The following is a 12,271-nucleotide window of genomic DNA, read 5'->3' as shown; positions in this document are numbered from 1 at the left end:
GGATATTCCCAAGACTGCTTTTCGAACCCGCTATGGCCATTTTGAATTCTTGGTCATGTCCTTCGGTTTAACCAACGCACCCGCCGTTTTCATGGATCTAATGAATCGGGTGTGTAGGCCTTTCTTGGACCGATTCGTGATCGTGTTTATCGATGACGTTCTGGTGTATTCCAAAACCAAGGCCGAGCATGAGCAACATCTTCAGTTGGTGTTGCAAAAGCTTCGAACCGAACAACTCTATGCCAAACTCTCCAAGTGTGAGTTCTGGTCGGATGAAGTACAGTTTCTTGGTCATGTTGTAAACAAGATGGGTATTCATGTCGACCCGTCCAAAATTGAAGCAATCAAGAACTGGATTACACCATCCACTCCTACCGAAATCCGTTCCTTTTTGGGCTTAGCTGGTTACTACCGGCGATTTATTTCGAACTTCTCAAAGATCGCTTTGCCTTTAACAGCTTTAACGCACAAAGGCAAACCGTATATTTGGGGCTCGAAGCAAGAAGAAGCCTTTCTGAAGCTCAAGCGATTGTTGTGCGAAGCTCCTGTTCTAACTTTACCAGAGGGTAATGATGATTTTGTCGTGTATTGTGATGCCTCCAACCAAGGTCTCGGTTGTGTACTTATGCAACGAGGCAAGGTTATCGCTTACGCGTCAAGGCAACTCAAGATTCACGAAAAGAATTATACGACTCACGATCTCGAACTTGGTGCAGTTGTATTTGCCTTGAAAATCTGGAGACACTACCTCTATGGTACTAAGTGTATCCTTTACACCGACCATAAAAGCCTTCAGCATATTTTTGATCAAAAGGAACTTAACATGAGACAACGTCGATGGAACGAACTCATCAGCGATTACGATTGTGAGATCCGATATCACCCTGGAAAGGCTAATGTGGTAGCTGATGTGCTCAGCCGAAAACCCAGCCAACTTAACTACATCTTGCCGCGCACGCAGCTTCACTTCGCGCCGATCCAAAACGATCTTGAATCGCGCATTCGTGACGCGCAGCGCGCATCGATCAGCGAAGGAAACCTACGCGCCGAGTTAGCGTGTGGTGCAGAAGTACATCTAGTCCCTAACCTGACTGGAATTCTCTGTTATCTCAATCGCATCTGGATCCCCAATGATGAGAATCTTCGCTCTGTCATACTGAGTGAAGCGCACAAAACCCGGTATTCCGTTCATCCTGGTGCTGACAAAATGTACAAAGATTTGCGCCTTTCTTATTGGTGGCCTGGTATGAAAAAGGATATTGCTGTGTTCGTAGCTAAATGCCTAACTTGTTCTAAGGTAAAAGCTGAACATCAACGCCCATCTGGTTTGCTCGAACAACCTGAAATTCCTACGTGGAAATGGGAAAGTATAGCAATGGACTTTATCACCAAGTTACCCTTGACCGCAAGCAAACATGATAGCATTTGGGTAATAGTGGATCGATTGACCAAGTCTGCCCACTTTCTGCCCATTCGTGAAACCTACCGTGTTGAACAACTTGCGCATCTATATGTCAAGGAAATTGTCTGCCGTCATGGTACTCCCTTGAGCATCATATCCGATCGCGATGGCCGTTTTATATATCGCTTTTGGAAATCTCTCCAATCTGCATTAGGAACTCGTTTGGACATGAGTACTGCATATCATCCTCAGACTGACGGACAGTCTGAGCGAACCATCCAAACCCTTGAGGATATGCTTCGATCTTGTGTTCTTGATTTTGGAGGTAATTGGGATTCACACTTACCTCTGATTGAGTTCTCTTATAATAACAGCTATCATTCCAGCATCGGTATGGCCCCATTTGAAGCACTTTACGGTCGAAAGTGCCGTTCACCGATTTGTTGGAACGAAGTGGGTGAAGTTCAAATCACAGGACCCGAACTAGTTCAAGAGACAACCGATAAAATCGCCAAGATCCGTGATCATCTGCTGACTGCCAGAAGCCGACAGAAAAGTTACGCAGATCGCAGGCGGAAGCCTCTCGAATTTCTAGTTGGTGATCTTGTTCTCCTCAAAGTGTCGCCCTGGAAGGGTGTTGTCCGCTTTGGGAAGAAAGGTAAGCTTGCACCTCGTTATGTTGGACCATTCAAGATTCTTGCGAGGGTGGGAAAAGTTGCCTACAAACTAGACCTGCCGCCCGCGCTCAGCAATGTGCATCCAACTTTCCATGTATCCAATCTCAAGAAATGTTTAGCTGACGAGAACCTCCACATACCACTTGATGAAGTTCAAGTTGATGAGTCTATGCATTTCGTTGAGAAGCCTGTTGAGATTATGGATCGCGAGGTAAAGCAAACCAAGCGCAGTCGCATCCCTATTGTTAAAGTTCGTTGGCAGTCCAAGCGCGGAGCCGAGTTCACTTGGGAAAGGGAAGATCAGATGAAGATCAAGTACCCGCACATTTTCTCTGCGCAACCTACTTCGAGATAAATTTCGGGACGAAATTTCTTAAAGTAGGGGAGACTGTGACATCTGCCCAGATCCGACCCGACCCAGGTACCCGTTTTCGAATCCGATTCTTTTTATGATTTAAAATTTGTTTATTAATCTTTGTAAATTTAACATTAAATAAAATATATATATATTTTTTTTATATTACTTACTAATGATAATAATTCCTTCCCGCCGTCCCGCCTCTTTCTCTCTCTTGTCGCCGTCCCGCCCCTCTGCTTAACCCTTTAGCCTTGAACTCCCTTTTTCTCAACTCTTTGCTTGTCCTTTGGTTCTTCCCGCCTAAGGATGTCTGCGCAGCTCCACGCGCCAGACTCCTTACAAGGAAGCCTGCGTGAAGACCAGTTGTTCCTGCGATACGCGAGGCGAGTTGTTCTCGCAGCGCGCTAAGAACGGTAGTTCTTCCCGTGACGCGCTAAGAATTGTAGTTCTTCTCGCAACGCGCTAAGAACGGTAGTTCTTCCCGCGACGCGCTAAGAATTGTAGTTCTTCTCGCAGCGCGCTAAGAACGGTAGTTCTTCCCGCGACGCGCTAAGAATTGTAGTTCTTCTCGCAGCGCGCTAAGAATGGTAGTTCTTCTCGCAGCGCGCTAAGAATGGTAGTTCTTCCCGCGACGCGCTAAGGATTTGTGTTTCTTCCCGCGGCGCGCTAAGGATTGTCTTCTGTCTGCCTTCGACCTCGCGCATGCGCTCGTATCTTCTCGCGCTAAACCTTAAGTCTTTTCTTCAGTTTAGGTCAGCCTGTGTTCTTTTGAGATATCTTATCTTTTGTTTGAGCTCTTTAGGTCAGTTCCGACATCTGTCCGAAAAGCCACTTTCGGCGCAGCATGCGCACCAATCCTATTGGTTGACAGAAAAAGTGACTGACATTATCTTTTGAAATCTTCTTTTGCATGTCTTGAACAGTGTTTTCTCTGACATCACCCATGCTTTGACCTGTAACCTGCCAGCTTTTCCCCCATCCCCTGCAGCTGCCGGCATATCTTTTAATATCTTTTGCTTTTGTTTTCTTGTGCTTTTTGATATCTTTTGCCTGATTTGATAAGATCTTTTCCCCTTTTCTAGGGATTGTGTTCCCTAGGGTTTCCCTATATATAATACTATTTTCTTGTTATTTAACACTACACACACAAACACTTGAACTCTCCCCTGCTCTCTTCTCCTTGCCCTCTGTCGTTGTTCCTCAGCCGCCTCCTCTCTCTGCCTTCGTCTTTTCCCTTGTCCTGCCCAGATTTCCGGTAATATATAATATATAATAATTTGTTAAAGATACATATTACTATGCTAACATATATTCAAGGCATAAAACAAATCTTTAAACCAATAATCTCCATTTATAGGTTATCTTCGCTTGTTGAAAGTTTGGTTCTTGCGTTACCTTTCAACGCACCGTTTACATGTGAGTAATCTCGTACCTAATCCCTTTTTATTTTTAATGTTTTGGGATGTTCATGTGTTCGTACAAACTTGAGTCTTAAACTTGTTTATAAACTTTTGTCGCGCAAAACCCCATGTGTTATGGACGTAGACTTGGCTGTTTATTTGTATGTGTGGATCATTAACCGTCTTGTCGGCCTATTCCGCGGTTTTCATGGATCCATTAGATGAACACGGGAGAACTATCGTTTATGATTTCTCTTTTGTTTACACTTGCACAGTTTTCTTGTTTTTGTGCTCAATTGGGAGCACGGATTGAACTATGAGCTATGATCTAAGGCTTGATCACAATCTGATTACACCCTTGTTGAACACCAGTTATACACATGATGCGCGCAGTGTTTGTATTATCTATTTATATCTATTAAACTTGATTTCTCACCACGCAAGTGTTGACGTTTTATTTTAACACATGTTCAGGTTTGCTGTAGCAGCTTTTGGGAATCTCTTGGACACGTAGGATGTTTTCTTTTTGTTTGGACCTAGATTAAAATGTAACAAGACAAGTTATGTTATTTGAATATTTTAAGTTATGATATGATTTATGTTACTTTATGTCATGTTCTGCGCATGCGCAATGAAATGTATTTATTAAATATTGACACCCAAATAGTGTCGCGAGTAATGAAACAATACGTGGCGCCCCGATGTATAATCCGCCATCGGTCTGGGTGTTACAACAGGTATATTGTGCGACAAGAGTTTCCCGACTAATCTGAAGGGAAAATTCTATAGGGTGGCAGTTAGACCTGCAATGCTATATGGAACAGATTGTTGGGCCATCAAGAAGGCACAAGTGCGGAAGATGGAGGTAGCAGAAATGAGAATGCTACGTTGGATGTGTGGGCACACAAGGCTAGACAGAATAAGAAACGTTGTGCTTCGCGAGAGATTAGGGGTGGCGAACATAGCAGACAAGATAAGAGAGTGGAGATTGAGATGGTTTGGACATGTAAAGAGAAGACAGACGACGAATCCTGTTAGATCCGTAGAAAACATTACTATAGAGGGGAGGAGGGGTAGAGGACGACCGAAATTGACTTGGGATGAGAGGATTAGGCATGATTTGATAGACCTAAACCTCTCCGAGGACATGGTTGAGGATAGGAATTCGTGGAGAAGTAGAATTAAAGTTAAGGATTTTTAGAGAGAATTGAATACCTTAGGGCTTAGACTTAACTTATTTAGGTCACATACCATAATGGTATTTCCCTTATATATTTTATTATTATTATTATTAGCTTTTATATTGCGGTTAAACTGTGACCTTATTATTAATATTATTATAATTAGTAGTAGTTTTTTATAACACTGTTAAACTTTGATTTCCTTTTTTTGCTTCATACACATGTTCTTAGAGCCGAGGGTCTCTCTGGAAGCCACCTCTTTATTCCTTTGGATAGAGGTACGGTGTGCCTACATCCCACCCTCCTCAGACCCTACCTATAGCTCTGCTGTCGGTGGGATTTTACTGGGTATGATTGATTGATTGATTGATTGATACATTGACAGGTAGTCTTGGTTCTTAACTGCATCCTAATCATACCTAGATTTTCAAACTGATTCTACAGAGAATAAAAATACAATGAGAAGTCAAAATCTTATTATTATCGTTCTCGATGCTGCGAGAACACAAGTCCATACATACGACAAAAAATGGACGTTAAGTCGACTCCCTAATCGATCAAATCAAGAATCATTGACCAACTACAATGAAATCTAAGAGTAACATGAACTAATATCAAAGACTAACATATCTGAGATATCTGCCAAACACGTCTAGACAAAACGAACATTGTCTATTTTGTTGCGAGAAAGCATTTGTTGAAGACTTGAAATCAGTGTTTTGTATACAAGCTCATAATGTCACATAGCTAACCGCATACGGCATAACATAATTCTATTTTTTAACAACTTAAACATAAATCAACCATAAACCAAAAGCATCCAACATGTTAGAAAAAAACCTTCAAAACCTAAGCCCGGATCATAATCACACTCGGGTCCCATGACAGCACATTACTTCAAATTTCCACCAAATCCCATCTTTTCAGCATAAAACAATCCACCAGTCTAGGCGTCTTCCCTGTAATCTGGGTTCTCTTTCAAAATAACAAATCCTTCTAGAATAGGAGATAGAGGAATATACCTACATAGAAAAAAACATGTTAGAAAGATAAAAAACATACTTCTACAATCATAAGTAAACAAAAAACAATGTAAAGAAGTAATACTTCTCTGTTGCAAGTTCAGCCCTATCTCCAGCAGCCAAGAGAACAGGGGTGGAATGGGTCTGGAAACCCGTAATGGTCTTGGGCCGACCCGCCTGGCCCACAACATCAACAGCTTGACCCACCCGAACTGGTACTGATAGAGGTTTCAAATTTTCATCCACAGTCAGCAACATTTTAGGCTGTTAAAGAATAATCACAAAGTAGTGCATTCTAGTTCATAATCAAACGGGTCAATTTGGGTTTAACGGGCAGGTAAACTTAAACACGGGTGATAATACAAACCTGCATAGCCAGAACTACAAAGTAGAGAACATAGTGATATTTTCCCAAAGTTATAGCTCTCATATCAAGACATGCGTGCAGTAATACTACAAGTCCAGCAAGAGCGGTCCTGCAAATATGCATAATAATGATTCATCTTCTATAAATATAGGAAACAAGAACGCATATATGCAACATTTTTACAAAAATAAAAACAAATATCATGTACAAATAGGTCTAATTACGGGGATTGTAAGAATCGTTCCGAGTGGTGAGGAGCAAGAGTCAACAAACCCTTCCCCATATGTACAAAACCTTGAGCAATTCGCACCTGTAATGATAATAAATAATAATATAAAATAATGTTCTTATTAACTTGCAATTTATTATATATATATATATATAAGAGCATTAGTTGCTTACACAGAAAAGAAGATTGGCTTCTTTGTAGTAATAACTTGAAAGATTCCGAAGCATGCCAGCAATTCTAGCATTGTTGGTGCCTGCACCTATCAACCCTAATGAAATAACTGCTGACATGGCAACTTCTGCATCTGCATCGTGACTGAGTCGGCTCAGTGTATCCATAACATGCACCTTTGGATTTGATATGCATAGTAAACCAAGAGCCAATGGAACTGTCTTTCTGATATTTTGTTCACCGTATTGTAAAAGATGCTCTAAAGAACGGATTGCCATATCGAGACCTAGTTCCTCAGCCATTGCCACCATGGCTAGACCAAGTACGGCTGGACCCTGAAAAGTTTCACCCTTTTCAAGATGCTCAGCACATTGACCAAGAAAATGTTGAACCTTCAAAACATTTCCAGTTCCAGCATAGGCACAAGACAGCAGAATCATATCACAATACTTTCTGATCTTTTCATTGAATGTCTTTGACACCTCAGCAGTAGCTTCCACACTATCCTGTTAAACAAAAACAAATTTTGGAGTTTATTGCTTGTTAGGATATTACAACAATGGGTTCTGCAAATTGCATTTTTTGTACCTGTTTCCCGAGGTAAAGAAGGCCTAAACCGAGAGGTAATAGTCGGACGAGTGGCTCTCCTAACTCTGACTCACTTCGGTCCATAAGTGCAAAGATTAGTGCTTGGGCAACCTCCTCGTTACACGAGCCAACATACACCAAACCTAGTGCAATTGCTGTGAAAGCAATCACATCTAGTGGTGCTTTCGGGTCTCCAAGAATGGGAGTTAGTTTGTCTCGAATCTGAAAAGTAACAAAAACGCATTTTATAATACACACACACACACACTTATTTATATAGGAGGGCGTTCTTTTCAGAGCCAATAGTATCTTGAGAACAACATAAGATGTGTACATTTCACTTAAACAGAAAAAGTAAAATTGAAAATCACATTTTTATTTCCCTACCCACTCTTTGATTTTTTTTCCTCTCCTGAATTTTATTTTAAATATATAAAAATGTGCGTATATGCGTTCGGATGTTGGAAGTAATCCTAGTTAGTTCACATGTGAAGGTTGAAAAGGTAAACCATAAGAAGTTTGAAGGACGGTTTTAGTTATTTAGTATGTTTATTGGTTTAATTTGGTATGTTTATTTAGTATGGCAAGAATATTAAGGTTTGTTTGTTATGCTAATTTGAGTCTATTTAGGTGTCTTGGGAAAGAAGTTATAATTTTGGTATAAATAAAGGGTTAGGTTACTGTTTTTTATGTGCAAGTTTTATTCAAGTTAGAATTTGAGTCTAATTATTTTTAAGCCAACATTAGATAAAAGACTTCGCTATATTTCATAAAAGTAAATCTTAAAAATACTGAAATCCCCATGCATTCTAGTCAACTAATATAATATATGGTGCAAGATTTAATGTGACTCTCACAGTTCTCAGCATATTATTGGTTCTCAAAGTTACAATATATTCAAAGAAAACTCAATTAGAAGATAAAAGAAATGAAAACCTGTTCATTCTGTGTGCCTGCATATGCAAGACCAAGACCATTTATAGCACCAATTCTAACAGAAGAATCTTCTTTATCCAGATAATCAGCAAGAAGTGCCAAAGCCTGAAAAACAGCCAAAAAAACCAAGATATCAAACAGATGGTCACATAGCCACTAACTAATATATAAAATGTCAATGTTTCACTACTCATGGGATCACAGTCATTTCTGATACCACAGTTTACAATCCCAACTCCTAATAAAGCACCAGCTGTCACATGATTATCGTTGCTATGAAAGTACTTGTCAAGTTGAGCAAGCCCAGTGTCAACGTCCCAAAGATCAATCATTCCCTAAAATAGTACAAACATATATTACACTTCATAAGCCAACATTGTAAACTAAAATAAAATAATTAGAACAGCTTTTACATACCAAACTTGCAGCAGCACTGGTTTTCCCGTGGTCTTTGTTTTTAAAAATCCAGTTTCCCAAAGAACCGCTGCCAGAAGAGTCTGATGAAACCGTCATTAATTTATCCTTAAAAAAGAACAAAAACAGATTACTACAGAAACTTATCACAAAACAGAATAATATATCATATATGTGCTTAAATAAATAGCACACCTGACCAAAACCAGCATTCACGAATGCGTTTACAAACGTTGCTGCTAGGTTTTGTCTAGCTGAATCAACACCAGCACCAGCACTTGCCCGACCATCAAGTAAATGTGCCTGATGAAAGTAACAAAACATTTATATGAGTGATTATTATAATTTATGTTGATATAATGATAACATGATTAAAATGGTTCAAACCTTATATATATCTTCAGGAGATTTGGGCTCCATTACTTCAATATCTCTTGCAAGGGTAAGATAGCCTTCACTTAATTTAGTATTGTTGATAATCTCTTGTAAGGCCTCTCGGTCTTCATCATCAGCACACATTTCTTCATCAAGCTCAAAACTTGTACCCTACACAAAAAAGACAACTTTAGAGTTCATAAAGCTATGAAGGATTAACAGTCATCACCAATCAACTTATGAGAAAACAAACAGTTTATGAAGATTAATACTTACTTGTCGAGCAAGAATGTAGCAAAACTGCTTCTTCCGCAATAGATCAGGACAGGAAGTGAAAACCTGCTTCACATGATGTTGAAAAAACATCCAATGACATATCAGAACTCGAATTGAATACAAATGAATACAGAAAGTATTAATCATCTTATCGTTAAAATAGTTAACATTTACCCTAACATACAAGCAAAAGGTTCTGTCAGATTCTGTTATAATGAACTTCCAAGTAAAAAAAAATTAACTTTCGCCCAAAGGCTATGTTCAGTTGTGCAATGTTTGGGTAAAAATAGGCCTGTAAATGGACCAAACGTTAAGTGCACCATTTTGTGAACCGTTTGGCATATTTATTTAGCAACAAACAAATATGAACAAATACTTTTGTTCATTTAGTTGAAAGAATGAACAAGAACACATGTCTCGTTTGTTAATTTATGTTCCTTCGTTATCGTATATGTTCATTAGTTGCGTTTGTTTAAGTTTGCTCCTTTCTGTATTCATTTAAATTGTTAAGCCCATCACAATTTGGTCTAGTCTTATCAAAATAAAATATCATTCATTTTAATTGAGTCTGGTTTTATTCATTTATGTTAGTTATGTTCGTGAACCGTTCGTTCATATTGTAAATGAACAAACATGAGCACATTCGATTTCTTAACAAATGAACACAGACAAGAATACTCCGTTTGTTTAACTGATTGTGTTCTATCATTTGTTTAACAAATGAGCACATGTTTGTTTACAGGCCTAGAGAAAAGGTATACAGTTATACAACATATATCAAAGAAAAAATATGCAAATAACCATGAAACACAAACCTGCATGTTGTCAAGTCGAAGTGCAATCTGAAGTGCACGTGGAAATTCCTCAAATTTGCAGTAGATTGTGTATGCAATTTCCAAAACTGACATGTCATCTGGTCCAGGAAGGTAACTACATTTGAAAAAAAAATACGCATACGCGGTACATAAGCATGTGATGTGTGACAAGCATACATATAAGGATCAAGAACACATAACTATGATCTATACTCTACCTTGCTGAACTTGTTAGATACAGACCGGTTCTTTTGTAATTGGTTTTATCAACATGCTTCACCAGTAGATCAAGATATTCAACCTGAAATTATTCAATGTACAGATTCATATTCAATATTTTAAAATAGTAGATCAAGTATATCAAATGTCATAAAGCAGAATACCTCCATCAAAAGATCTACGGCCTCAGGTTCTGCATTATGCTGCAATAATAGATAATATTTAGATAAGAAACTAACATGAATAAAAACAAGAAAAAATAAGTGAGATACCTTCACGTGAAAAGCAACAATTTGTTCAACAAGCTCTACTAGATCATCTACATTTGCCTCCTCGTTCTGAATTGGCACAAAGTTAGAAATAAGTATATATGTAATGTCGTAATATCACATGCAAAACAAAAATAAAATCTTTAAAAACTAATGAATATATAACATTGCTTGAGATAGAAAACAGTACCACTCTTTTCGAATACTCTTGTGCAATTTCACCAGCAAGATTCCTACATTGACACAGTCAATAATCAGACCAATTAATAGATTATACAAGAGAATGTAGAATACCTCTGATAGGTAAAAGCTGTTGCATTATAATATGTAACATATTATATAATGCTTACACGTGGAAAATATAGCTGTTATCGTAAGTTGCAGTTATAACTAATGATACAATCATTAACATTGAAAAACCTAAGGATAACAAATTGATTACCTAACATACTCATGACCCCAGGAGCCAATATCACCTTCAGAACCAAGCAACCGATACTTCAAACTCTCCTGAATGTAAAAAAAACGCAGAAAACATCAGCAAAACCGCTCACCTATAAAACTACATGACAACGCGTTTAAACGTACCCGATCACCTTCCGCAGACATTGTCAAAGCCAAAACCGACAGTATATCCGCAAGCAGTTTCTGCACCCAAAAACAAAATCAAACCACAAAGATAAAAAAAAACATAATAGAAAACGAAAGAGATAGGTGACCTTCACATCCGAATCCGGCATTGTCTGGTAATAAGACTTTAAAGTAGCGTAATGCGGCCTCAAAAACTTAAGTGGCTTGGGGACTGAAGTCATGGAGCTAGTTGAAGTCCTAATCTCTTGCCTACGAACAAATAATAATAATAATAAGTTTAGTAGTCCATAATAATAAGAATAAGAAATAATAAAAGCTAGCGTAATGAGTACCTCATGCTATCAAGAGCGAACTTCTGTACGCCTGGTTCGGTGTCCTGCGCTTTCTCGACGTACGTCTCTAATTGCTGCTTCAAAGCTAAATCCTCTGACTGAACAATAATAATATTATTATTATTAATAGAGATGTAATGTACTGTACTGGTAATATAATAATAATAATAATAATAATAATAATAATAATAATAATGGTTACTAGATCTTCTTCGACTTTCTTATCGTCTTTTGTTTTTGGATCTTTCTTCTTCTCCTCTTTGGGGTTTCCACTGGTATTATTGTTTGCTTCTGAATCCATGCTTCAGATTGTTTGAATGAGATTGGAGATTATTAACAATTGGTGGAAGAAAGAAAAGGGTATTTGTAAGCCTTCAATTCTCTTTCTCTCCAAGAAACCCGATTAGTTTTGCTTCTATTCTATTTATTTGTTTTGTAACAACATAAAATGAATGACATACAAATCCTACGTGTGGTCGCTTCTCATTTTTTGGAGTCATCAGATTTGCATAATTATTAAATGGAGGCTTCTTATTCATTTGACCCAAATTCATGAGTATGTGTCTTACCAAACCCAGATATTTCTTAAACGGGTTATAACATCTCGTTAAATTAAAAATTATTCTCACCAAATTATTTATGTAAAAAT

The 12,271-nt window shown here is 38.3% G+C and overlaps 1 protein-coding gene across 1 annotated transcript; it reads right to left on the bottom strand.

Moving 5' to 3' along the window:
* Nucleotides 1–5,889: 5,889 nt before the first annotated feature.
* On the bottom strand, nucleotides 5,890–11,952 carry LOC143563588 (26S proteasome non-ATPase regulatory subunit 2 homolog A-like). The gene is made up of 22 exons (XM_077051094.1): nucleotides 11,825–11,952; nucleotides 11,623–11,720; nucleotides 11,419–11,539; nucleotides 11,288–11,347; nucleotides 11,142–11,209; nucleotides 10,890–10,932; nucleotides 10,703–10,768; nucleotides 10,595–10,633; nucleotides 10,430–10,512; nucleotides 10,212–10,326; nucleotides 9,397–9,471; nucleotides 9,133–9,291; nucleotides 8,941–9,048; nucleotides 8,749–8,853; nucleotides 8,527–8,666; nucleotides 8,332–8,437; nucleotides 7,396–7,617; nucleotides 6,810–7,313; nucleotides 6,632–6,717; nucleotides 6,408–6,516; nucleotides 6,126–6,304; nucleotides 5,890–6,040 (listed from the first exon to the last, which is right to left on the bottom strand). Exons 1-22 carry the CDS (start codon nucleotides 11,921–11,923, stop codon nucleotides 5,965–5,967), a joined length of 2,661 nt encoding a protein of 886 aa, XP_076907209.1. The 5' UTR covers nucleotides 11,924–11,952; the 3' UTR covers nucleotides 5,890–5,964.
* Nucleotides 11,953–12,271: the final 319 nt, after the last annotated feature.

This window comes from Bidens hawaiensis, unplaced genomic scaffold (assembly GCF_021521415.1).
Source record: "Bidens hawaiensis isolate Kalapana, Puna unplaced genomic scaffold, B.hawaiensis_p1.1 tig00021500_1, whole genome shotgun sequence".
Taxonomy (NCBI): domain Eukaryota; kingdom Viridiplantae; phylum Streptophyta; class Magnoliopsida; order Asterales; family Asteraceae; genus Bidens; species Bidens hawaiensis.
Note: the sequence above shows the minus strand (reverse complement) of the source record. Positions and strands in the feature narration are given on the sequence as shown.

Coding starts and splice junctions, on each gene's coding strand:
- LOC143563588 (XM_077051094.1), bottom strand. CDS start 11,923: ATGGATTCAGAAGCAAACAATAATACCAGTGGAAACCCCAAAGAGGAG. Junction 11,721..11,824: donor AGAAAGTCGAAGAAGATCTA/GTAACCATTATT, acceptor ATTATTGTTCAG/TCAGAGGATTTAGCTTTGAA. Junction 7,314..7,395: donor TTCTTTACCTCGGGAAACAG/GTACAAAAAATG, acceptor TTTGTTTAACAG/GATAGTGTGGAAGCTACTGC.